We start from the raw sequence: 25633 nt of genomic DNA on the forward strand, positions 1-25633 counted from the left end.
AGAAGGGGGTAGAATGGGGGGGGGTGACAGAGAACAAGCAGAAAAGCATATATCCAAGGGAACCAGACTGAATGAGGAAAAGAAGAAGAAATATTATGCTTTTTCAGAGACTGATTCATAATATTCTTAAGCCAATTATTTAAGTTTGGAGATTTGAGATGGCACATTTTTTCTATAATATTAATGTTCATTATACCTTTTGCCTAGAATAGATTGAATTATGTGTGTGCATGTATGTGTGTGTTACAGTCACTGAATTAGGACAGTATTTACTGGAATAATCTCTACAGTTTGTTACAGTCACTTTTCTACTTAGAGTTGAATTGACAGAGTCAAAGTTTACTCTGAGTTTTAAAAATATTGTAGGGAGTCTGTGTGTGCAGTTTGATTCCTGGAAAGTTGGCCATGAGAAGAAATAAATACTATCATTCAGGCTATAGTTTAAAGACTTAGGTTTTTACCCTGAAAGAAATGATCAGGTTTCAGGCCTAGAGAAATGGCTCAGTGGTTAAGTGCACTGGCTGTTCTTCAGAGAACCTGGGTTCTATTCCCGGCATCCACATTGCAATTCACAACTATCTCTATGGAACTCCAGTTCCCAGGAATCTGACATCCTCTTCTGGCCTTTGTGGGCACCAGGCACACAAGAGGTGCACTTACATACATGCAGGCTATAAAAAATTAAAATTTAAATAAGAAATGATTATAAGATCAGGGAATCCAGACAGAATCAAATCCGCTTGATGATGTTCATTTTAGATCACTGTGCAGACTTTATTTCCTTGATTCTTCTCACTAGCACTGAGCTCCTAGCCCCACTGTGCTCCTTTGTGTTAGGCACTTTCCTTTGCAGCTGTAATTCTTTTATGGGTGCAGTCATCTGTCTCGATTGAACTGGTTTTAAAAGCCATTTGTGAGGCTAATAGGTAAGAGACTGAGGAACTTTCTTCACTGGTAATTTACCAAGTGGAGGTTGTTGAGCTTGGAGACGCATTTCTAACCAGTGCTGTGTTTACTTCACAGGACCCCATTGCATTGTGCTGCCTCCTGCAACAATGTCCAAGTGTGTAAGTTCTTGGTGGAGTCAGGAGCAGCCGTATTTGCGATGACCTACAGTGACATGCAGACGGCTGCAGACAAGTGTGAGGAGATGGAGGAAGGCTACACACAGTGCTCCCAGTTTCTCTATGGTATGTAGCCAGTGCCATCACATGTGTTGGATGCTGTATCCATTACCCTTTTGTCCCTAGGGAATAGCGCAAAGCTCAGGAAGTGTTTTATTATTTGCTCTACATAATTCTGAAAATAGGATCGCCTAGGGCACAGATACGATACAGCTTCCATGCATGTGCCTAGAAGAAGCTACTGTCAGAGACATCTTCAGCTACAGCTGATTACTGGTGTGCGTTCAGAAGACCCTCTATTATGGCTTTAGCATTTAGAGAATTGTAGCTTGCTGTAAATGAGATTTAAAAGATAAAGACAACACATGTTTTGGAATTTGTTTTTGTTTCATGTTTTGAGTTTATGATTTTGATCTCTGTCAAAACATGTCCTGTTAGGGCTGTACCTAAATACAGATCTCTGTTGAGAGAAAAATGGAAGTGAAGCTGAGACGGATATATGTTGATTGTCTTTTATGTAGGATTTTTTGTTTTTTGTTTTTTTAAATTTGTAGCATTTAGCAGTTGCAGTACATTCGTCTGTTTATTTTGGCTTAAGAGAAGACAGAAAATCAGGAGGTCTCAGGAGGCTAGTTTGCCCAAACTCTCAAAGGCTTCCTACCAATTGTTCACAAAGTTCCCAGAGGTTAAAGGCATAGGCCTTTGCTCTCTCGGCCTGGCCATGTTCCTCGGTGTCTGTCTATTTCAGGTTGTAGGTAAGAAGAGAGGGGTTCTTGAAGCCACAAAATCTGTCATCCTCCTAAGTGTTTGTCTTCTTTCTTTCTTCCTTTGTCTCCCTCCCTCCCTCCCTCCCTCCCTCCCTCCCTCCCTCCCTCCCTCCCTCCCTCCCTCCCTCCCTCCCTCCTTCTCCCACCTCGTGTTTTGTGGTACTAGTTTTGAACTCAAGGCCTTAAACATGCTAGCAGGGTCTCTACCACTGAGTGATGCCCTTCAAGCTGATGAAATTTCATCATTGAGACTTACGATTTTGTTTGTTTTCAATTTTGGACCAATAGAGTATTTTGACATTAGCATTATGTAAGCTCATATGGTAGACAATGGTTTTTTGTTTTGTTTTGTTTTTTTCTTCAAGACTGAGTTTCTCTGTTGCTTTGTAGCCTGTTCTAGAACTAGCTCTTGTAGACCAGGCTGGCCTCAAACTCACAGAGATCCTCCCGCCTCTGCCTCCAGAGTTCTGGGATTAAAGGTGTGTGCCCAGCTGACAATTATTTTTTTTAAAAAAAGACCTGAAGATTTTTGGTCAGACTTTTTTGGGACATGAATTGTATCACAAATGTTGGGGATGACACATTATGAAGGTTCACTACTGACAGTGACTGGGCACAACTCCCACTTAGGGAGAAGAACCTGACCTCTCTGATATCTGCATCTTTTGTAAAAGTTATTTTCATATTACATTTTCTCTTATTCTCTGTATGTGGATGATTTGCCTGCATGTATATCTGTGTACCACATTCATGCAGTGCCCTTGAAGGCCAGAAGACAGCATTTGATCCTTTGGAACTGGAGTTAGAGAGGGTTGTGAGCCACTATGTGGGTGCTGGGAATTGAACCCCAGGTCCCCTGGAAGAGCAGCCAGTATTCTTAACTTAGTCTATCTTCAGGGCCCCCTGCCATTCTTAATGGGAATTTCATTGACAACTGGAACTTGCATTGTTAATTTGAGCATATTATAGTACCTAGGATTTCTTTCCCATTCCTATCCCAAACAAAAACAGAATGAAACTCTCAAACATTGTGGAGTTACATTTGTGTGAGGTTTTGTTTTACAGTCTTGTTAGTGATGTTGGGGTGGGAACCTGGGACCTTGTACATGCATCACTGTTGGCAGAGGCTGCTTGTTTGTTCCTGGCTGCCCTGACCTGAAATATTCACGCAGAAACTGTATTGTACAACACTGCTTGGCCAGTGATGCTAATGTATTTCTAGCAAGCTTTTACATTTTAAATTAACCCATTCCTATTATTTTATATTTTACCATGAGGCTCATGGCCTACTGGCAAGGTTCTGGCTGGTGGCTTTCTCCTCTGGTGGCTACATGGTGTCTCTCTGACTCTGCCTACTCTCTCTCTATCTCTTTTAGCCTGGCTTTACTCTGTTAAGCCATTGGCCCAAAGCAGCTTCTTTATTAACCAATGGCAATAAAACATATTCACAGCCTGCATCACCTCCTCTTTTCATGTTACAGTGTTACAATGAGACGGATGTTAGAACCTTACCAATAGAGATGGGTTGGTTTAAGATATAAGAGCTAGAAATACACCTAAGCTATTGGCCAAACAGTATTGCAATTAATACAGATTTCTGTGTGATTATTTCGGGAGTCTGGGTGGCCAGGAAACAAAGGAGTAGCCTCTGCCAACACTTCACGAATGATTTCCCACCAAGCGACACTACCAGCTTTTGTTGTCCTGTTTTTCATGTTATTTAAAAGGGTTTTATTGTCTTTTGGAAAAGAACATTTCATTTCTTTGGGGTTTTGTTTGCTTTGTTTTTTTGCTTTGCCCAGAGCAAGAGATACAGCATGTGCTGGTTATTGATATATTAGTTGTACTAGGCTGCTTACTAATTGTTAGGTGCTCAGAGTTTAAAAATATGTTCAAAAGTCAAGCAGATATTTTCCCGTATTTTTAAGACATAAAGGTAAATGAAAATGAACTGGCTTGCTGTAAACTTTGTTGCTGTGCCCCACTCACCTTCTTCTGCTGTCCTCCTGTGGTGTCAGCTGTCAGGTTCTTCTGCCGCCTTTCACCTTTAGGTACAGAATGAGAAGTTGAACCTAACTCACAGTCATTAAGTAACTCCTGGGAAATGGCCTTTTGAGAATTTTCTCTTGCCCTGTTTGTAGATTTCAACATCCAGAATTCTGATTTTCCATGTATATATAGACTTTTCTATTTTACCTTAACTGCTGTATTCTGTATTCTAACACATGATGTTATCCTTCTTCTTAAAATTACTAGGAATTGCTGTAGAGCTCTTTGGAAGTTTTCTGGTTTGTTCTGAGTGTCTGAAGACTGAATTGCACAGCTCCTTGGTCATTATGCTTAGAAGTAGGCCAAAAGCTGATGAGCCTGTCATTTCTTTTCTTAATATTATGGATTCAGACAGGGTTTTCTTTTAGATCCTGGGCTAGCAGAAGGCTTCCTCTCTGGGGAAGGCAAGCTTTTTGAGATGCCTAGGAGGTGCCTGTTTTTGGCCTTGTATTATGGTGTCTTTCTATGTTCTATAAACACTGCAGGCCTTCCAGTTTCTCTCCCATGCTGGAACATTTATTTCTTGAATGCTTAATGTAGTAGTTCTGACGTTCTAGCGAGTATCCCTTTCCCTTTTGTTTTATAGAGTCTAAAGTTCTTTTGAGGAGTGTAATCTGAGTGGTAATCCCATGTGCTCTCTTCCTTTTGTCTCTGTTGTAGGAGTTCAGGAGAAAATGGGCATAATGAACAAAGGAGTCATTTATGCACTGTGGGACTATGAGCCCCAGAATGAAGATGAGCTGCTCATGAGAGAAGGAGATTGCATGACTGTCATCCGCAGAGAAGATGAGGACGAAATTGAGTGGTGGTGGGCCCGGCTTAATGACAAGGAAGGATATGTTCCACGCAACCTGTTAGGGGTAAGTAAGTCTCTCCAACATGGACCGTGTTTTGTGTGTGGTAAAGTAGAGCTTTACATGAGCTGTGTAGATCCAGTGCAGTTTACTGCCCTTTGTTAATAAGACACGGCACTGGGCTGGAGAGATGGCGCAGCAGTTAGGAGCACTGACTGCTCTTGTAGAGGACCCAGATTCAGTACCCAGCCCCCACATGGCAGCTCTCAACCATCTATAAACTCTAGTTCTCAGGGACCTGATCCCTGCTCACTGCACATGTGATCATAAAATTTTTTGAACACACAAAGCTTAAATTTCTGCTGCTCTTGATTTATTTAGACTCACGCTACATCTACAGTACACCTGATTATTCTTAGGAAAATATTAATTGGTTGGAAAGCTAGAGTAATGTGATTTCAAGATTTTTGCACTGGGCTCTTTTATAGGTTTAAGCCAGGTGCCATAGGTCATGTCCATATTTCCAGCACTTGGGAAACAGAAGTAGGAAAATCAAGAATAAGCTCTTTGATGGACTTGGGTATTCTTCTTTGTGGCCTGTGCACACAGAGATACGTTGTGTGTATAAAAGAAAGAGAAATGGTATAGGTAGATTGAAGGTCTTGTGGATCTGCTGTTGGAAAGGACTGGGAAAGAAGGATGGAGGTGACGCATGCAGGTGTCGTGTAGGTTACAGGCACTGGGTTCCACATCTCTGCTGCTCCAGTTGGAACATTTCTGTTCTGGATAAGCGGTGGTGAGAAAGGCTAGAGAGGCCTGTGAGCTCGCTGTGCACACAGTACAGGGAGTCCATGTGAGGCATCAGTTAGACAAGGTCTGCCACATAGATGTCTTTGGGAGGCTTCTCCAGCATCACACCTGCCTGCTAAGGTTCCTCTGCTTGGGTGTTCTAAGTGACTTTGGCCCAGGAATCTGGCATTCTGGATTCTGACAGTGACTCTCCCTTTCCTATGATTGCCTGTCCAGTGTCCATTTTAAGTCATTTCCTGTACCTTAACTGCTGCTTTCCAGAGAGCAGCATTTGTTGTGAAGTCACCTGCTGAGCCATCTGCACAGCTCCATCATGCCTTCGTCTCTCAAGTGCTGGTATTATACTTGTTCAAACACCGTGCTTAGATGAGCCCCACCTCTTCCTGTTTTTGTGGGGGAAGGGATGAGATGGTCTTGCTAAGTAGCTGAGGCTAGCTTCAAACCCTCAGTCCTTCTGTCTTCTAAGTGCTAGGTTTACAGATAAGTCTCAGCTACCGAGCTCACCTGTTGTAACTTGATAACTAGGTGTGCATATTTGTGGTATATAACATGGCTTCTAAGGAGTTTTACAAACATTTACTGTGTGTCTTTATGCATGTGCCACAGTGTGTGAAGGTCAGAAGCCAGTTCTGGAGTTCAGAGATTGAGCTTGGCAGCCAATGTCCTTACCTGCCAAACTGTCTTGCCAGCTCTTATGTTCCCAGTCCCTAATCCAACTTGAAATAACAGGTTTATATTTATAAAATTACTAAGTCAGGCTAACATGTAAAACCTTACATAGCTATCTTCTTATTTTGTGATGAAAATAAAGTCTGTTAACCAGTTTTCAATTAATATGCACATTTTTAGCTATGATTCCCGTGTTGTACAACAGAAGTCTTTGTAAGTTTAATTCCCTAGTAGCAAAATACCCTGGTTAATGAGATGGAGGATTATTCTCAAGGGGAGGAAGTTGCTCAGAGACTGTTCTCAGAAGGTTCTGAAGTAACAGGCTGGGAGAAAGATTGTAATTCTGGTCCTAAACTTAGATACTCTTGGTTCTCTGGAAATTTCTTCTGTAGACATGTGCTTTACATATCATGTTTAAATATCTTTTGGTATTTAGAAAAAAAGGGATTGAACAATATCAAATTTTAGCCAGGCTCAGCCATGAATCTGGGAAGTGCATTAGTAAATGTCTTCTCAGTTGAAGCTAACTCTTAGATAACCACACCACCCTTTTGAAAGCTTCCTTGTCCCTGGGAGGAAGAAGGGGGAGGATTTGTGTAGTCTGATGGTTGAAATACAGTGTGACCCTCACATAGCCTCTCTTCACCCTTGTTATGGAAAGCACAGCCAATAGAATTCCAGAGCATTTCACCTGGCTTCCCTATGTCTGCTGACTGAGACATTTCGTTTCTGATATACACAGGGCCCACCCAGACTGTCATGACCCAGTAAATAAGGTTGAAGAAGTGTGGTTTACATCTGTGGTTCCAGCACTTAGGAGACTGGGGCAAGAGGATTGTGAGGCTAGCCTGGGCTACCTTGAGAGCCCCCGCTTTTAAAAAATGACTTTTTATCCTGTCATAAGGCATTCCAAACCTGGAGCGCCCAGCTGTTCCCTAGCAGACACCGGCAGTTTGGCGCCCCTGGCTGCTTTGTAGTTGAGTTACTGCCTGGAGTTCCATGTCCCTGCTCCATGGCACTGTTCCAACTGATGGACCCTGGTGACCTTTAGAGGTCTCTCAGCGAGTAGCCCATGTGACCAGTGCTTTCCTGAGTGCGTCACACTCCTTCCTGCCTGTATTGAAGTGCTCTAGAACTTCCGTACATGTAGCATTTGCAAATATTTTAAAAACTCTCTTGCAGCTATATCCAAGAATTAAACCAAGACAAAGGAGCTTGGCCTGAAACTTGAGTTACTGAAGACTTAATAAGATAGAAGAAGTACTATGACTGTTTTGGAAAAAATTTCAAAAGACTCATAGCTTGAAAGCAATGAAGAATGTTTCTTGGAGAAAATGAAGGATCGAAGACGTCAGCCTTAGTAGAAGACATCAGCGGCAAGAAGGGAGGTGCTGAGTCAGAGGGCAGAGGGCTCCATGTGGCACACAGATAGGCAGCAGCGATCCTGTCTTTTCCATTCACTGAACTGTGGGAAATCAGCTTCTTGTCCTGGTTACAGTGTTTTTGGCACTGTTCTCATACCAGTCTTCTGCCAGGAAGGACCAGTGCCATGAGGCACCATCTCCAGCTGCCCGTCCCCAGCACCAGCAGGCTTTGGAAGTCCCTAGAGCCGCACACTTGTGTATTGTCAGTGAACAGTAACTATTGTATGAGTTCTTGGAGCATTTTAAGACTTATGCATATATTCGAAATACTTAAACTAAACTACACTATCTAATCTAAATTAGATTTAGATCTTGTTTTTAGGTTGAATTTGAATCTATATTTATTGTCTTTTTGTATCTTGGAAATTAGAGATTTGTTATAGATTTGCCCGTATTTGTCAAGATCATAGCTGATTTTAAAAATGATTGTAATAAAATTAAACTTTATGTCTCTAAGCCACTTACCAGTTTCCCTTTTAATTTTGTAAACATCTTTGGTGATCTGTCACAAGCCAGTGGGCTCTGTCCTGCACAGCTGAGGAATAATGAACTGCTTGATCCGACGTGTGAACTGTGTAAGAGTTCCTCACAGCCGTGTGATTGAGAAGCAGTTCTTAATTAAAAAAAACTCAGCTTTGCAGTTCACAAGTCTGCGTGGATAGAATAATTTACTTTTGGGGGGGCAAGAAAGGGAGGGAGGGAGGGAGGGAGGGAGGGAGAGAGAGAAAGAGGGAGAGAGAGAGAGAGAGAGAGAGAGAGAGAGAGAGAGAGAGAGAGAGAGAGATTCATCCACGGAAGCTGGGAGGGGTATCATATCCCTCGGAGCTGGTGTTAAAATGTTTTGTGAACCACCTGATGTCGGTGATGGGATCTGAACTCTGGTCTGAAAGAGCAGGAAGTGCTCAACCCCTGAGCTATCTCTCCAGCCCTGATCTGGAGGCCATGGTGGCAGACCTGCTATCTCTGCTACGTGTTTCAGTGCTCTCGTTTCTTTTCCCCTTCATAAACTTATAGACATTGATTTTTTAATTTGATTTTACTGCCAAACAAGGAGCATATTGCTTAGTGGAACTAATAGAAGATACAGATGCAAAACCAGTAGTTACTTTCTCTAGACGTTTTACAGCTGAATTCTAACAAGGTAAGTATATGAAAAACAGAATGATACCATTAATTAAATATGGAGATTATGCATAGCAGGCAAAATTCTAAACCCAGTGGCCTCCCTTCCCCAGTTTGTGACTTTGGCACAGATCCTAGGGCTTTTCAGACTTAATTCCTTAATCAGCTAACACAGTGGTGAGATCAGCTTGGATTATCCTGGTAGCTCCAGGGTAATCACATGAGCCCTTGAAAAGGCAGAAGGGGAGGCAGGATCCTGAGACAGAGAGGTGGTCAGTCAGATTTTGGATAGTTTTGAAGATGAAGGGTCATGAGCCAGAAAGTATAGAAACTAAGAAAAACCCTGGACTGAAAACTGCAAGGAGACAAAACCCCAGGCGTGTAGCCATGTGGACCCGAGTGCATCCCGCTGGGCAAGCTGATCTGTCTAGAGATGATTCCACAGCTGGGGGTGGGCTGCACTAGTGAAACTTGCTGGACCCCAGTCTGTGCAGGTGTGGGATAATGGGTATTTGTGTTAATCACTGAGATGATTCGTATGAGATGCTACCGTAGGAAATGATTAGGACGTGGATTCTCGCACAAGGCAGCTGACCTGCGTGAGACCTGTTCTCCTAATTCATGTAGTGAAGCTGAAGGAGTTGAGAGAAGCCATGGACGTGCTGTAGAGCAAGCTGAAGAATTGTGTGAGTCTAGGGAAACGTGGAAATGAGGAGAGGGAGCCAAGAAGGACTGAGGCATATATTTTATTGTTATTGATTTTATTGAGCTCTACATTTTTCTCTGCTCCCCTTGCTGCCTCTCCCCTCCCCTTCAGCCCTCTCCCATGGTCCCCATGGTCCCAATTTACTCAGGAGGTCTTGCCTTTTTCTACTTCCCATGCAGATTAGATCCTGAGGCATATTTTTTAGTCTTACTGTTTGTTTTTATTCTTATAAATTTGGCACCACCACCAGGTGCAACACATTCCACACCCACTATTAGTTGCATAGAGTTGCCTAGGGACATGCACCCTCTTAAAGGCCCCAGGCACCCCAGATCAGTCTCTGTCTTGTTCCTCTGTCTTCCTGTCTTTTTGTCTGTCTGTCTCTCTCTCATGTCCCCACTCCCAGACTCTCCTTCTCTCCCAGTAAACCTCTTGGATTTCATCTGTTGTGTGGTGTTATCTCTTGACAGCACATCTTGGCTGGGCCCACCAAAGGTACCTTTCCACTGCTTTATCCTAAGAATTCTCTTTGGAGTTTTTTTAAACCTGTTTTATTATTAAAATAGAGTTTCTTGGGGGTAATATTTGAAAGTATACAAAAAGGTTCTTGACTCAAAAAACACAGCTTCCAAGGGAATAAGAGATAGTTCATTATAGAGCCAATTTCAGTGACCAAGACCCAGGAATCATGGAGCCAGGTTTCTGCAGCTCCATGTTCCCACACAGAAGCAGTTTCATGGAGCTTTATAGAAGAAGAAGAGCAGAGAAAGTCCTAAATCAAAGCAATTTAAAAAGAAATCGGTGGGTACATCAGAGAGGCAATTACAGCAAAATAAGGAATCTCTCCTATAGATCTCATGTATCAGATGACATTCCTAGATTTTAAGTTCATAGACTCCAATTTTTATCTATTAGTCACCAGATGGAAGTCTGATAAGGTTCAGGGGCTTAAAGTTAGCCCAAGCTACGATGATGAAGCCTGGGCCTGCAGCATTCCCATCTCCACATCCCTGCCCTGCCCTTCTGATCAGCCCCTGAAGACAGCTTCTGTCAAGGAATTCTTGCTTAGAGTGAGGCACTGGACATTGTAGCGACACTGGTTGGCATATTTTTTGTAGTCTTGTCCTTGGATTTTTATTGCATAATTGGGAGCATGGTGTAAGCAATTCTGTATTCTGTTGCTTGCTTGCCATTGTTAAGATTCAATGACTGCATAAAACTAATTTATCAAACGATTTAGTGTTTAACACGGGCTGCTTTTCAGTTCCCTATATTGCTGCTGTGGTCATTCTAGCAGCAGAATTTGAAGGTTTTTGCAAAACGAGGCAGAAGGAAGCAGCGGGCAGTGGGCCATGTTAGAGGAGAGAGTAAACTTTGATATAATAGGCCGCGAAGTCTTGGTAGGAGGAGGTGTCATGTGGCTGGACTCTCAGTTGACAGAGCAACAGACAGAAGGACACTAGGGAGTGTGGTCTCAGGGCAGAGGAAGTAGGAAATAGAATTAAAGGCAGGTGAGGCTGGTGGGGGTAGACTGGAAGGTGTTCTAGAGTTGGCATCTGGGGGTAACTGGTATTTAGCAATGTTAGAAGACAGATAGGCTGTTGATTAGGTGGTACCAGGTGGAGACATGATTTGGGGAACAAAGAAGTGGATGTAGGGGGGCAGCTTAGAACGATGACTCTAGGGGAAGGACGGGAGGGTTGGGCAGGCATGTGACTAGAATGTCTTGCAGAGGAGCTGTGACAAACACTGAAGAGGTAGATGTGTGCTCACTCCACAGAAGGGCCCATATAGGGCTGGGCTTGCGGTTCAGGGCAGAGGTTTGTGGTGAGATTAGGACAATTGCTATGGGGTCAAAAAGCTTGGGAGTTTATTTCTTCCCTGTAAAATGGCCACCGCCCAGTTTTTGTTTCTAGACTTTTATGTATATGATGGTTTTGCTTGCTTGTATACCAGTGCACTACCGCATGCCATGCCTGTGGAGGTCAGAAGAGGGCATCAGATCCCCTGGAACTGGAGTTACAGAAGCCTTGTAATAGGGTTAGGTCTAAGACTGCCATGATGGGTTCTGGGAACTGAAACAGGTCTCTCCTTGCCCTCCTCATTACAACCAAGAGTACAGTTGGTCTTAGGGTCAGCCCTTGAGATTAAAATGCGGTAGGAGGGGCTGGCTGCATGGTGCCTGCCATTTGGGAGTGGCCAATTCTTCTGCTCCCATCCTACACCTAAACTGAGACCCTCCTCTCTCAGCTTATTAAGACAGGACCCCCGCCCTTACTCCTGCCCCCTCCCAGCTGGGTCTCCTAGTCTACTATTTCAAACATTTGATCACCTTCCTAGATCCTATCCCGTCTCAGTCCCCCACCTCCACTACCTTTGTCACCTGTAGTCCTGAGACAAGGCATTTCTCTCTATCCCGAAAGCCCCAGCTCTGAACAGAGGATGCTCATACCCAGGGCTGGAGTTTGTTCCATAATCGTCCTCTCCAACCTCTTAGCTGCATTTGAGAATCCATCTACTACTTAACATGAGGCTGGAATTCCCACTGTGGAGGTGGAGGCAGGAGAATCAGGAGTTCGAGGCCAGTGTTGGCTACATAGTTCCAGATCTGTCTGGAATATATGAAGCCCTGTTATATATCACCTGCCCCTGAAAAAAAAAATCTATCCACTAAGCTTTCCATGAAAGTATAGGTAGCATTTCCTCACCAAGTCATCTTTCTTTTCCATTTTATTACTCTTCAGACATCACCAGCGACAGCCATAATCCTAGGCTCATGATTTAATATTCAGGTTTTCTCAGCTCCCTTGCTGGCTCCTCATCCCCGTGGGAGCTGGCCTAAGTGATGGAGCCAGCAATGATAGAGACCAACAAGCAGGTGAAATTAGGACTGCCCTTTCTGGTCGAATAAGCAGAACTTCTGAGTTAGAATGTTAAAACATTGTATATATAGTTCCATAGTTTAATTATAGGTAAGGTGTTTCCTTGGTATTTGAATGTTCAGAGCAGCAGATCTGTTTAAGTAGAGCCCAGCTATAACCTTGTGTGCTCATAAACCTTCCCATGGGGGCCATTGCTTGGAAGAAAACCAAGGTGTGTGTGAGACTGCATTGGCAACTTTATTAACAGTACATTTAGAAGGAGATAAGGCAATATGTTTACAATGTTGCCAGCATTTTCCCACGATCAAGAAGCCAGCTTGTTTGTTTTGAGACCTTCTGAGCTCTGTCCTCGACAGCTTTAGGCACAGTCCCTGGGGTTAGTGAAGTACATAAGGTTGAGGCAGCCGACAGCGTGTGACAACGTGTTTGCCCTTTAATGTGCTCTTCTGGCAAACGGGACACCTGGCTCTGATGCACTGCTACAGTTGCTCAGGGTATAGTGCTGTCACTACCTACTGTTTGTGAGACTCAACTGTGTAAGGCCAAATATGGTCAAGGACTTGAGTTTGAGAATGACGGGCTGTTCTTGACATTGTATAAAAACTATCTTTTGTTAGAATCAAATAATGGAAGCATGCTTTTTTTTTTTTCCCGATTTAGTGTTTGAGACAGGGTCTTGCTAGGTAGCCCAGGTTGGCCTCTGTCTCAGACTCCCGTTTGCAGGGGTGTGCCACCACTGCTGGCTCCTGGATGCTTTAGATGTCGCCATCATCACCACATCCACTGGTTTGCTCAGGCCAGGTGGCAGTCCCTGCGCTGCTTTGGCAGATGCCACCACTGCGTTTTAAAACTTAAAACATTTCTTTAAATATTCCCACCAAGTCCTTGTGGCCTGAGATTGATTGCTCAGTTAGTCATTTAGGCTCTCTGCGTTCCTTCCTGATTTAATATTGCTATGAACAGGAAAATGTGTAGAAGTAAAAAGTGTATACTATTTACAGACATAAAGCTTTCTTCGAGCTTATCAAGGGTTATACAATTCATTTGCATTTGGTTTAATGATATGCAAATCTTTGATATGTGAAAATTCATCTATCTCAGACGGTTATACTCTTCAGGTATCCATTTAAGTAGATGTTCCCATAAGTTCAAGGTCCAGATGCAAAGTGTTTGGGAGTTTAGGCATTGGCTGTTTTCTTCCATTAGAAGTCTTCAGGCGTGTAACTTCAGAGTACTGAAAAACTCAGCCACTGTGTGAAGAAAAGAACAAGTTATTCAGGGACCGTCGTTAAAATGAAAGGCTTTTTAGGTGGCTTTGGGTTATGCTGGATGACGGTTGAGCCTGGAAGCGTACCAGGGACTAGAACCTCATTGCCCTAGCAGTTCATTCTACCTGACTTCTGGAGTCTAGTTTAGCAGTTTGATAATTTGTGCTATTTGAACTGGTGGCTGTCATAGTTCTTAACATACAAAGGGTGACATTCAAATATTGTATGAACCAGCCTTTCATACCTTCCCCCCACACGTCACATCAGAGGTTTGTTTTGGGGCTGGGGTGGTGTGTACCTTGAATTCTAGTACTAGGGAGGCAGAGGCAGGCAGATTGTTGTGAATCTGAGGCTAGCCTGGTCTACATAGAGAATTCCAGGCCAGTCAGGAATTTTTTTGAGTTCCTGTCTCAGGAAAAAAAAAAAGGTTTGAGGTGTGGACATCCAGAAACCACTGGCTTTAGCCTTGGTTCTATATTGGCATGACAGGAACTCTCTGACCCTAAATCAGTGCGGAATACACCAAGTCAGCAGGACCTTGTCAAAACCCCCCAGAGTGATGTAATCCACGACTGAAGCTGAAAAATCATGAAAATTACAGCATTAAGGGGAGACTTTCTGAACAAGGCCAATCCTTGGTGGCTCCTCCTAAGGGATCTTTAGGAGCCTGTGGAGGGTAAGGCTGAACAGAGGGTGGATAAAAGGTGTTCCATAGGAAACAGGAAGGGGCTGGTCAGAGAAGAGAGGCCCGTATGTGTGAGAAGGGAGTGGGAGAGCCAGAGTTGGCAATTCAGTAGGAATGAGAAATTGTCTAGTTTCTAGAACCCAGCATGGCATGTTTCATGTCCTGTTCTGTTGACTTGCCTTTAAACTGCAGGCTCAGGCTAGGGGTGTTTCCTAGGCGATATAACAGAGACAGCTGGCAAAAAGGTTGCCGCTTGGATATGGGTATTTTACAATGCACTGCACAGCAATGAACAGCTAGTTGTTTGAGGATTGGTTTAAAACAGAGTTCAAAATTCAAGGAAAAAAAAGTTGTTAGACCCCAAGCCCTGTCTTCTTGTCGTTTGGCTCCTCTGTGCGACACGGGGAAGCACTGGTGGCTTCCATTCCCACCTAGTCCTGCATCCTTCTGGAGTCACGTGGTCCTGGATTCTTTGCTGCTTTATCTTTTTCTGCTGTGTTGGGAATTGAACCCAGGGCCTTGTGAACACTCAGCAGACTCTCTACTACCCCGCTGCTTCTGGGACTGTGAGCTTTCTATTGGTGGGATGACAAGAGGATGTCCTATGTTTTGTTTTGGTGAAGTTGCCTGTGACTTGGAGCAGTGGTTCTCAACCTTCCTAATGCTGCAGCCCTTCAATACAGTCCTCATGCTGTGGTGACTCACAACCGTAAAATTGCTTCCTTGCTACTTTGTAACTGTAATTTTGCTATTGTTATAATTATAATGTAAACATCTGTGTTCTCCGGTGGTTTAAGTGACCCCTGTGGAAGGGTTGTTTGATCCCCAAAGGGGTTATGATCCACAGGTGGAGGACTGCAGGCTTAGACTGATCTCAGAGATGTGTGTGGATGAGTTGTAGACACATAAGCTTATTATGGCATAGATGTATGTATCGTTAGTTTCATGTTAAAGAGAAGAGATAATAGAAAGAAGTATTTGTCTCAAAAAAAAAAATACTATGAGTAGATATGGCCTCAAATGGCAGGTCTTCCCAGAGCCCAGCTAAATTCCACCCAGAGGGTCTCACTTTACAAGCACATTCTTTCAAGTGCTGATCAGTTCTTTCCTCAGCCATCTGGTATACCCAAGTCACCTTAGTTTAACCTGGTGCTTATGCTCCAGTCAAAAGTCATGGGGAGGGAGAACCAGGTGTGTTTTCCTAGGCAGAAAAATCAGCAAGCAGTTCAGAAATAGAAGATCAAAGTGCATCATGGGACTTTACAACCATTTACAGTCTTATCCCCAAGAGATCAGAAAAAAACTCAGAAGCGAAATTTCCAAAAGAATGTCACCCTGGGAACAGCCTGTCTGACCCATCTTCTACCAGCCTTCCCAGGAGCCGGGGTTGGTGCGAGCTGCTGACTTACAGAAATAAGGTCGAGTGCTATCGTCCCGGTGTTCTCAGTATCCAGCTGCTTGAATATCTCTGTGGAGGGAGGAAAGGGGATGTGAAAACTGAGGGCACGGAAAGGCAGATTTGCAGCGTTGGCCACTTTGGCAGCTGGTTCTCACTGGATGGCACAAGCTACAACTCCTTCCTGCTTCCCCAGTTTAACAAAAGGGAAATTCATTCCCAGCTCACAGACAGACACAGCCAGTGGCCGCACCCCTGGTGACAGACAGGCTAGACCTTCACTGAGCGAAGGGAGTGGGAAGAGCCAACGTACTGAATAGCGTTTCCAGCCGAACCAAACACCTAACAAAATTGTTAAAATCGATGGTGAGTTCGTCGTCTGCAAACCGGGCAACGATGACTTGGTGGAGTTGGCAGGGCAGCTTGAAACCTGGAGGTGAGGGAACAAAGAGCCATTGGTTGAGTGCCAGATCCCACTGCATAGCTCTGCTGAGTGCCACCCCACCATCCAGCTCAGCTCACAGGCTATGGAACCAATGTGACACACTCTCTCTCTTCCCTTCCTTTATTTTTATATTTTTATTTATTTATTTTATGTGCATGTATGTGCTTTTGTATATGTGTGCCACCTGGATGCAGTGTCTGCAGAGCCCAGAAGAGGGGGTTGGATCCCATAGAACTGAAGTTACAAGTGGTTGTGGGACACCCAATGTGGGCATTGGGAACCAAAGTCAGTCCTCTGAGAGCAAATACTCTGAACCAGCGAGCCATTTTCCCAGCTCCCCGGACTGTGTGACACTTTAAATTACACCCATGACTGCTTTCGTCCATGGGCAGTGTGATGGTTGAACTTTGCAATGCAGCCCCTTCTTTGTTTCTGAACTGTTCCACCACCCTGTCTATTTCCTAACAAGTAACGCTTTTGTCTGTTCTTTTGCAATGGTCATGCTGTTCTGAACTGAAGGCCATGGTCATCGACATGTAGCAACAACCATGTAAGTTAGCTCTAAAGCATCTTGGAGATGAGTGTTTTCCTAGATTTAGGTGGCAGACTAATAGTAATTTTTCCTTGTGAATAGAAAAGGAACTTAAGCAGGCCCATTGCTGTCTGGGTATATAGACTGCACTTCCCAGCGTTCCTTGCAGCTGTAGGAGATCTTGTAAGTTCTGGCTAGCAGTGTGTGCGAGCAGAAGTCATGGGTGTGCCTTCAAAAGCAAGAGGCTGTAGCGATCCCATCTCTACAGAACCCCAGACCCTGGGCTACATGAGATTGAATCTGTCTAAAAGAGAAACAGGGCTCACACAAAGGTGATCCCAGCACTTGGGATCCCAGCACTAGGGACTGGAGACAGGAGTGATATGGCTGGGCAGAGAGAGGAATGTAAGGCAGGAGGAGACAGGAGCTCAGATACAATCCGAGGTTTCAGAGAGACAGAATCTCCCTTTCAGTCTGAGGATTTGGTAGAAATAAATGGTCTCTCTAGTGACTGGCTGCTCTGCTTCTCTGATCTCTCAGCTTTCACCCCTAATATCTGACTCTGGGTTTTTATTATAAGAACAATTAGAACTCGTGCTACAAGGCGTCCTTTTGGGTCTGCTGGCAGCATGCGATGGTGGTGACCTGTTGTTCCGGATCACTAAGTAGTAGGTAGGAGGAGCCTGAAGTGCTAACAGCAGAAAGCCCCATCCCAGTCTTGTCTGCCTGAGGGAAAGATGCACAGTTGTTTGGAGTCACATGCAGTCAGATTTGCCCTCAAGAACAGAGGTCTCCTCTCTGTTGGTCTTGCTAGGTTTTCACCTTAGTTACTGATGTCTGTTCTGCCGGGGCTTTCCTGAAAGCTGAGCTGAGACAGCCAGATTCTACTAAGTCAGCTCTGCAGGGGAAAGAGTGGGAGGAGCATGGAAAGGGACACACACACACACACACACCCCTCACAAACACACAACATACACACACCACAAACACATCACATACACACACCATACAAACAAACATACATACATATACCATACACACACACACCTCACAAGCATACCACATACACACACCACAAACACATCACACACACACCATACACACAAACACACATACATGTACCACACACACACACACACACACACACACACTCAGAGCTGGTTTTATCTTCTTGCTCTGCCAGACTGTTCCACACAAAACTTAGATTCAAGAAGACACTATGGGCAGAGCTTCCGGGATGACATTTAATTTGAGCAGTCAGTCTTTTCAAGGGGAACGAAAAGGACGTGTTTGTGTGTCGTTTTAGACCAGTACCTGCTTTATGCCACCAAACGAATTCTGGCTCGCCTAACTTTTCTGTGGTGCTGGGGTTAGGACCCAGGGTCTTGTGGGTGCTAGGCAAGAGCCCTACCTCTGAGCTGCGTCTTCAGACCCACCAGCAAAGCTTTATATTGTATGGTATAGAACAAGGCTCAACAGAAAGCACAGGTGAGGGGGCATGGGTATGAAGTGGTACCTGCTTCTTCCAGTGCTTTCCGCATCTCGTAGGAATTCATGGTCCCAGACCTGTCAACGTCGATTTCCCGGTAAATTTTCTAGAGCATGGAAAACACTTATTAGAACCCTGACCCAAAGTGAAACAGGTGTTAAGGTGTCCTGGAAGTGTGTGCTGAGTGAGGTCTTCCGTCTCCCTGCCTTTAGTCTGGCCTCACTGGAATCACTTTCACTTTCAATGTTCAGCAGGGCAGCAGATCTCAACCTTCCTAATGCTGCGACCCTTTAACACAGTTCCTCATGTTGTGGTGACCCCCAACCATAAAATTGTTTTCGTTCCCACTTCATAACTGCAATTTTGCTACCGTTATGAAACTAAATATCTGATATGCGACCCCTGTGAAAGGGTCATTCAAACCCCAAAGGGGTCGCGACCTACAGGAATGCCACTGTGGATAAAGTTCAATTTACCTGGAAACGTTCCCCCACCCTCCAGAGGGTGCATCTTAACACATATGTCTGGAATATCCCCCAGCACTGACCTACCCACCCCAGGGTCCCCAGGACCCTACTTGGTATTTCTGAATCTTCGTCCAGAGAATGTAGAACTCCTTCAGCCCCAGCTTGCCACTCCCATCTTCCTGCCCTCGGTCAAGGAAAGCTCCTGGAGTATGAGGTCCCTGGGTATAGTAGCATCTGATTGGACTGTGGGCTGGATCTCCCAGTCTTGCCAGCACATGCGGAGAGGTTTTACAGAAGGGTTTGCCTTCCGCTTTTCATACTCTTGAGTTTTCTCAAAAGGACAGCAGGAAGGTGTGATGGAGTCCTGACGTCTGCTGACTGGGAAGGGTGATGGAGCCCTGCTGTCTGCTGACTGGGAAGGGTGATGGAGCCCTGCCGTCTGCTGACAGGGCAAGGGTGATGGAGCCCTGCCGTCTGCTGACTGGGAAGGGTGATGGAGCCCTGTCGTCTGCTGACAGGGCAAAGGTGATGGAGCCCTGCCATCTGCTGACTGGGAAGGGTGATGGAGCCCTGTCGTCTGCTGACAGGGCAAGGGTGATGGAGCCCTGCCATCTGCTGACTGGGGAAGGGTGATGGAGCCCTGCCGTCTGCTGACTGGGAAGGGTGATGGAGCCCTGCCGTCTGCTGACTGGGAAGGGTGATGGAGCCCTGCCGTCTGCTGACTGGGAAGGGTGATGGAGCCCTGCCGTCTGCTGACTGGGCAAGGGTGATGGAGCCCTGCCATCTGCTGACTGGGGAAGGGTGATGGAGCCCTGTCGTCTGCTGACAGGGGTGCTGTGGGGGCCCCAGATTTTGCTAGCAGTTTGTTATGAGATGATAGACAGACAACTGGGCCCTGGAGAATTATTTGGTACTTTTAAGGCGTCTGGTGAAGGGAGCCGCATCATAGCATAGGTACATGCCATGTGGCTGGTGGGAGTGTCACAGAAACTCACTCTGTTCTGTTACTGGACCTCAGAAATGGAGGGGAATCATGGTAGTCTACTTCAGGGACAGGTGGGAGGCCCATGGGGAGCCAGGCCAAAGAGTAAGGATGCCAACGTAGGCAGGTTCTCGGCATCGGGTCTAGGAAATTTTTTTTTTTAAGACAGTTTTGCTATATAGCCCTCAAATTGGAAATCCTCCTGCCTCAGCCCTACCATGTGCTAGAATTAACCACAGAAGTGCACCACCACACATGGTTGCAGAAGGGAATCTTGCCACAGACACAGATTCATGTCAGACACATCATGGTTTAGGGAAGCAAGAGAACGCTGTCACTTAAGAAGTTGCCCAGGCCGCTTTGGGTAGAGATGGCGGATCTGGGTAGAGATAGTGGATCTGGGTAGAGATGGCGGATGTATGGCCAGAGTTTCGAGCCCCGGACCTGCCAGGCTGGCTGTCCACACCCCGAGCCTGTGAAGTGAGTGGACTTCCTTTATCTGAGGAAGTAAGTCTCTGCCCTGAGCACATTAAAGGATACATCTAGCAAGTCCACCATGATTTTACAGGTCTCGATGCTGAAGCCATCTGACTTGATATCTTGGCCTAAAAGACAAGATAAGCATGTGAGCAAGGCCCTTCAGACTAGCAGTGTCTGACAGACAGGTCCGTCTGCTGTGCCGGCCACTACAGCAGCCCGGTGGATTACTTTAGCCATGTGTGGTGATTGGCTGGGAAACTGGGGAAGCGCAGGGGATCTTACATGTGCTGGACAAACAGGGCTTTAATGTTAAAATAAACAAGAGATTAAAAAAATGATGGTATTGGTTTTTGTTTTTTTGGACAGAGCCATGTTTTCAAGTTTAGGCAGGCTTCAAATCCACACTTCTGCTTCACAATTGCTGGGATTACAGGCATGTGCGACCACACCTGGCCACAGCTGAACCTTTAATTGCTGACAGGATGGAAAACTGCCGTGTCGTCACGTGCAGCCAGAGAGCACGTGTGTTCATTATAGTCTCTGAGCAGAGAGAGGAAGGCAGCTGTGCCATCTGTCCTTTAGCCAGTTGGGTCTGTGTCCCCAGTGGACTGAGAAATCTGAGGACCTAGAACTTCTCTAGGTGAGTCCTGTGCCATTGGTGGCCTGAGACTCCTGTCACACACCCCACCGACTTTGTGTGTGTGTGTGTGTGTGTATGATGGTAATGTGAACGTGTGATCGGTGTATATGCATGTGTGTGAGTACAGATGGGTATGTACCATTGCACATGTGTGGAGTCATAGGACAGGGTCTCTGTTGGTAGCCCCCATGTATGCTAGACTGGCCCACAGCTTCTAGGGACTCTCATCTCCACCTTCCATCCCACCTCATGCGAAGGTGCATGCTGCCATACCTGGCTTTACATAGGTTCTGGGGACTCAAACACAGGTCAAGCACATTACCCCCTTAGCCATCTTGCCAGGCCATAAGGAACCACCCTTTTGGTGATGTCTTTGTAGAATAGTTGAGCTTAGCCTGTCTTAATCCTGCTCTACTAGACACCAACCCATTCCCCAGGATAGGCATGTGCTGTAGGATAACCCTTCATTACTCTGTGAATATATGTTGCTCTCATTGGTTAATAAAGAAGCTGCTTTGGCCTATTGCGAGGCAGAATAATGCCAAGCAAAACAGTCAAACTGAAAATACAGGAAAGAAGAAGGGTGGAGTCTGAGAGACACGAGCAGCTGCCCAAGGAACATCATGCCAGCAGATGGATAAAAGCCACGGCCACGTCGCAATGTACGGATTAATAGAAATGGGTTAATTTAAAAGTAGAAGCTAGTTAGCAACAAGCCTGAGCAATAGGCCAAACATTCTGTGATTAGTATTAAGCCTCTGAGTGATTATTTAGAAGAGGCAGCAGGATGTGGCGGGACAGAGAAACCTGCATTTACAGGCACGGGGCTGTGTGGGGACACTTAGAAGGCTGGAGTCATCAGGCAGGCAGGGAAGGGGTATGAGTTCAGAGAGGTCCATGCATAGCGCATACTTTTCCCTCCACGAGGAGGGGGCTGAACCAAGCACGGCTTAGCTCTTCCTGCATTCCGGGTGTGTGGGACAAAGCCACTTTGTCTTCCACAGGCACTACAGCCACCACCTCAGGGGCCCTGTGACCACCCTCGTGCCTGACAGCCTCCAAGAGTCACACCGTTCCCTTGTTCTGAGAGTGAGGGGAGTGCAGCTGGGCCCAGCCCTGAGGAAGACCTGCATGGCCTGCTGGGATGCTGGCTCTGGCCATCCTCACCCTGATGCTGAGCGCTCTGTGAATCATTTGTTCAAGACTCACACGCAGGGGCTGGAGAGATGGCTCAGAGGTTAAGAGCATTGCCTGCTCTTCCAAAGGTCCTGAGTTCAATTCCCAGCAACCACATGGTGGCTCACAACCATCTGTAATGAGGTCTGGTGCCCTCTTCTGGCCTGCAGGCATACACACAGACAGAATATTGTATACATAATAAATAAATAAATATAAAAAAAAAAAAGACTCACACGCAGCAATCCATTGTCTCCCTTGTCTATGAGGGACACACACCAAGCATGGAACATTCTACAGACGTTGGACTCTTCTTAAGCTTTAAAACAAAGATTGATTCTTATCCTAAGGGGTTAAGGGAGAGGCCATCTGGTCTGGTGTCAGATGGGACATTATGGTGACTGACAGAGCTGATGTTTGGGATGTCACAACAGTAACCGCAGGCATCCCACACTAACTACTCTAGTATTCTATCAGAGGCAGGATGATTTGTAATGATTTGATGGGGGGAGTATATTTTCCTTCTTCTCCGGTGGTGCACAGTGTGGGAACTGAGCATCAGTCTTTGGGTGATTTTAAAGAAACAACTAGAAGAGCTGGCACGGTGAATCACACCTACAATCCCAACACTAAAACCCAATACTCAGCAGCCCAAGGCAAGAGGATTGTTGTGAGATCAAGACCAGCCTGGGCTACATATTGAGTCCAAGGAGGTCATGCTAAGCTACAGAATGAAAGAGCACCCCAAAGCAAAAAGCAAAACAAAACAAAAAAGCAAACAAAAAGACATCGCGATGGCTCAACTAAAGGTGCTTGTCACCAAACCTGATGACCTAAGTTCAACATCTAGAGCCCACACAATAGAAGGAGAGAACAGGCTCCTGTTAGTTGTCCTCTGACCTCTACATGTGCACTGTGGCATACATGTGTATACCATGTATACACACACATATTCATACACATACACACACACATATACACAAGAAAGTAATAGTCACAAGCTAAAAAAGGTTGATGATAAGCTTGGTTCTGCCTCATTCTCCGGCCTCCACTTAGTCTTGTTTATTCTTTCTGGGAGCCTCCAGCCTGGGCATGAGCAGACATTTCCAGAGTTAGTCATTTACTTGGCTCATTGGCTCAAGTGAATGGAACACACAGGCTCTGGACAGACGTTCAACCGCTGGGAAGAGGGAGCCATAGTGTGTCCATTTTTCAGATAAGGGGTGAAAAGTCAGACGGGTGATCTATCTAATGTGGTTTATTTATAGAGCTTGTAAGTAGTAGAATTTGAATCTAATCTGTCATCTCTAGACCCAGGAACCCCCTCCTCCGTCCTATTTGTCCCGGTGCTGGGCGTGCAAAGGCAATGACTTATATAGGAGCAGAGAGTGATGGGTTAGCCACAGTAGCAGACATGCACCGAAGGAAGGAGTCTCCCATAGCACCTCATGTCCGCAAGGGTAAGAGTGTGATGAAGGGACACTTACGCCTGGCTAGAACTCTTCTCAAGATGGTCTGCAGCTCAAAGGCGGAGATCTCAGCATCCTGTGGACATAGGACAAGCCATCATCATGGGCTCCCTGTGGGAGCTGGGTGAACCAGAGTGAACATCTTGGATGGGTCTTGTTTCATTGCTAATGCCCCAAGAGATGTTGGTTCAGCAGTCCCCGGCCTACCCTGAATAGTGACCCGGCTTGTGTTCAACCTACTGTTATAAGGTAGGGCACATACGAGGTCGAGCAAGTCACCCTTCCTGTATGGCAGGGACCACGTTCACGGTGTTCCTCGGTCTAGTTCTCTCACCCCATCCTTCCTACCCGGCAGGCCTTCTCCATCCTCTACAACTCAGACCCTGGGTTTCCTGAAAACACTTAAGCTCAGTCATCTCCAAGATGGCTCAGCCCTTCTCTGGGGTCATTTGCCAGGTCTCCTCAGCAGTGGTCCAGCTACCTCTCTTCACTCTGGTGTGTTTGGGTGATGTATGTGTTATTCAATTAGTGGAGATGGTAAGTTTCTCTGAGGCCCCTTCCCTTGAGAAACAAGCAGTAGGGAGTTAGCTGGTGCTGCAGAGAGAACAGGTCTGCCTGAGTCCTTTGATGAGCCTGTGGCTAGGCAACAGACCGGCTTTGTGGTAACACTGGAGGCAGCTAACAATGTGGAAGGACACTTGGCTTCAGGATTTGCTGGGAAAGAAGGGCAGGCTGGCTTTGTAGTGGAACTGGAGGCCTGGGGGACTATTTTAAGAAAAAGAAAAATAATGCTTTGGTATAAACTGCTTATATTCTGGAGGGATGGGACCCTTCCATCTCAGGTATATGTATGGGGGTCAAGACGGGGAGTCACGTTTCAAGTCTCAGTTGGCACGGCACAGAGGAATAAAACAACCTCAAAGAGAGCCAAGAATCTTCAGGAAGAGCAGAGCCAGGGCTGGCTGAACAGAGGAGTCCCTCAGAGCCAGCAGAGGGCTCGAGAGGATGTGAGCAAGGGTAGAGCTAAGGGTCTCAGCCGACCAAAACTCTTCTGCTTTTGCTTGGTTTGTTTCCTCCCCCTTAAATGGAAGTCTCCTCTGGGAAAATCACTTTTCCTCTAAGTCAGCAGAATTTTGCTGACACCTACCTCCCCTGCCAGCTGAGCAAATAACCTTCGGAACCCATCGTCAATGTCCTCCTCATTCGCGTCAATCTAGAAGGTGAGGAGCAGAAACAGGAAATGGTTAAAGTGAAGATTGACAGGAAGGTGCCCCTTCCCTTCCAGGGCAGCCCCTCTCCCACTCCCAGAGACTTCCACTCCCTCGGGCCAGAATTCTAAGGACGCTGGGCTTACAATGAATGACAGTGGGAAGAACTGAATATTTTGTTTTATTTGAGACAAGGTCTCATATAAACTCCTTATGTAGTTGAGGATGGCCTTGAACTCCTGATCCTTGTTTCGTCTATCAAGGGCTGGGGTGATAGGTATGTATCACCACACTTGTCTTTTAAGTAGTCCGGGTGGCCTTGAACCCAGTGCAAAGCCGAGGATGCTTTGAGCTCCTCATTCTCTGGTTTCTACCTCTTCAGGGCTGAGGCTACAGGAGCGCACCACTGTGCTCAGCTAAGGTTTTTTTGTTTTGTTTTGTTTCTTTTAGCTAAAGCCCATGAGCGGGAGTGGAAGACACATGAGAAGGGAGGTTATGCTTTAACTTCTTGTAATTCCAAGTGTCTTCAATATTTAACAAAAATGACCTTGTATGGTCTATTCAAGTGGAATACTGTGAAGCAGTTAGGTCAGTGACAAACTGTTTGGTGTCGCACTAGGTACATATGACAAGCACCAGACTTCAGCAACCATGATCCAAAGAGCCACCTCAGGGTCTCAGAGAGAGGGGAAGCCCTTCCTTTCTCTAGCCAGTAGTACTTCTTACATTTGCTAAGATTGGGCCTTGGGTGAAATTCCTGATTTACACCCCTAAAAGCCCCTCAGGATTTACCACTGAACCATTCTTAGAACTCTTAGAAACCTGAGAAATCTTGTTATCCTTTGATTCCATTTTATAGATGATAAAAGTGAGGCCAAGCAAGAGGAGTCACCAGAACCCAGCCTGCTCAATGTAGCACTGGTGCTCTGTCCTTCCACGCCACCCTCATACCCCTGCATGCAGATAAACTGGGCTTTAATGAATAAGAGACTGACTATAACCTCACTTTCAAACCCTGTTCCCTCAGTCAAGGGACCCAGGCCCTTGCC

The 25633-nt window shown here is 45.7% G+C and overlaps 2 protein-coding genes across 2 annotated transcripts in view; one reads left to right on the forward strand and one right to left on the reverse strand.

Moving 5' to 3' along the window:
- Nucleotides 1-8088, forward strand: part of Tp53bp2 (tumor protein p53 binding protein 2) — a 51250-nt gene extending 43162 nt beyond the window's left edge. The window contains exons 16-18 of the mRNA XM_057770395.1: nt 1024-1190; nt 4601-4800; nt 7396-8088. Coding sequence (XP_057626378.1) covers nt 1024-1190; nt 4601-4800; nt 7396-7437 — 409 coding nt within the window. The 3' untranslated portion in view covers nt 7438-8088. The remainder of the gene's footprint in view (nt 1-1023; nt 1191-4600; nt 4801-7395) is intronic.
- A 2394-nt stretch (nt 8089-10482) lies between these two features.
- Nucleotides 10483-25633, reverse strand: part of Capn2 (calpain 2) — a 58937-nt gene continuing 43786 nt past the window's right edge. Inside the window, exons 14-21 of the mRNA XM_057770890.1 lie at nt 24524-24589; nt 23395-23452; nt 20152-20216; nt 18740-18808; nt 18190-18268; nt 16010-16126; nt 15710-15768; nt 10483-13597 (exon numbers count right to left, since the gene is read on the reverse strand). Coding sequence (XP_057626873.1) covers nt 13574-13597; nt 15710-15768; nt 16010-16126; nt 18190-18268; nt 18740-18808; nt 20152-20216; nt 23395-23452; nt 24524-24589 — 537 coding nt within the window. The 3' untranslated portion in view covers nt 10483-13573. The remainder of the gene's footprint in view (nt 13598-15709; nt 15769-16009; nt 16127-18189; nt 18269-18739; nt 18809-20151; nt 20217-23394; nt 23453-24523; nt 24590-25633) is intronic.

Source organism: Chionomys nivalis, chromosome 5, assembly GCF_950005125.1.
Source record: "Chionomys nivalis chromosome 5, mChiNiv1.1, whole genome shotgun sequence".
NCBI classification, from domain to species: domain Eukaryota; kingdom Metazoa; phylum Chordata; class Mammalia; order Rodentia; family Cricetidae; genus Chionomys; species Chionomys nivalis.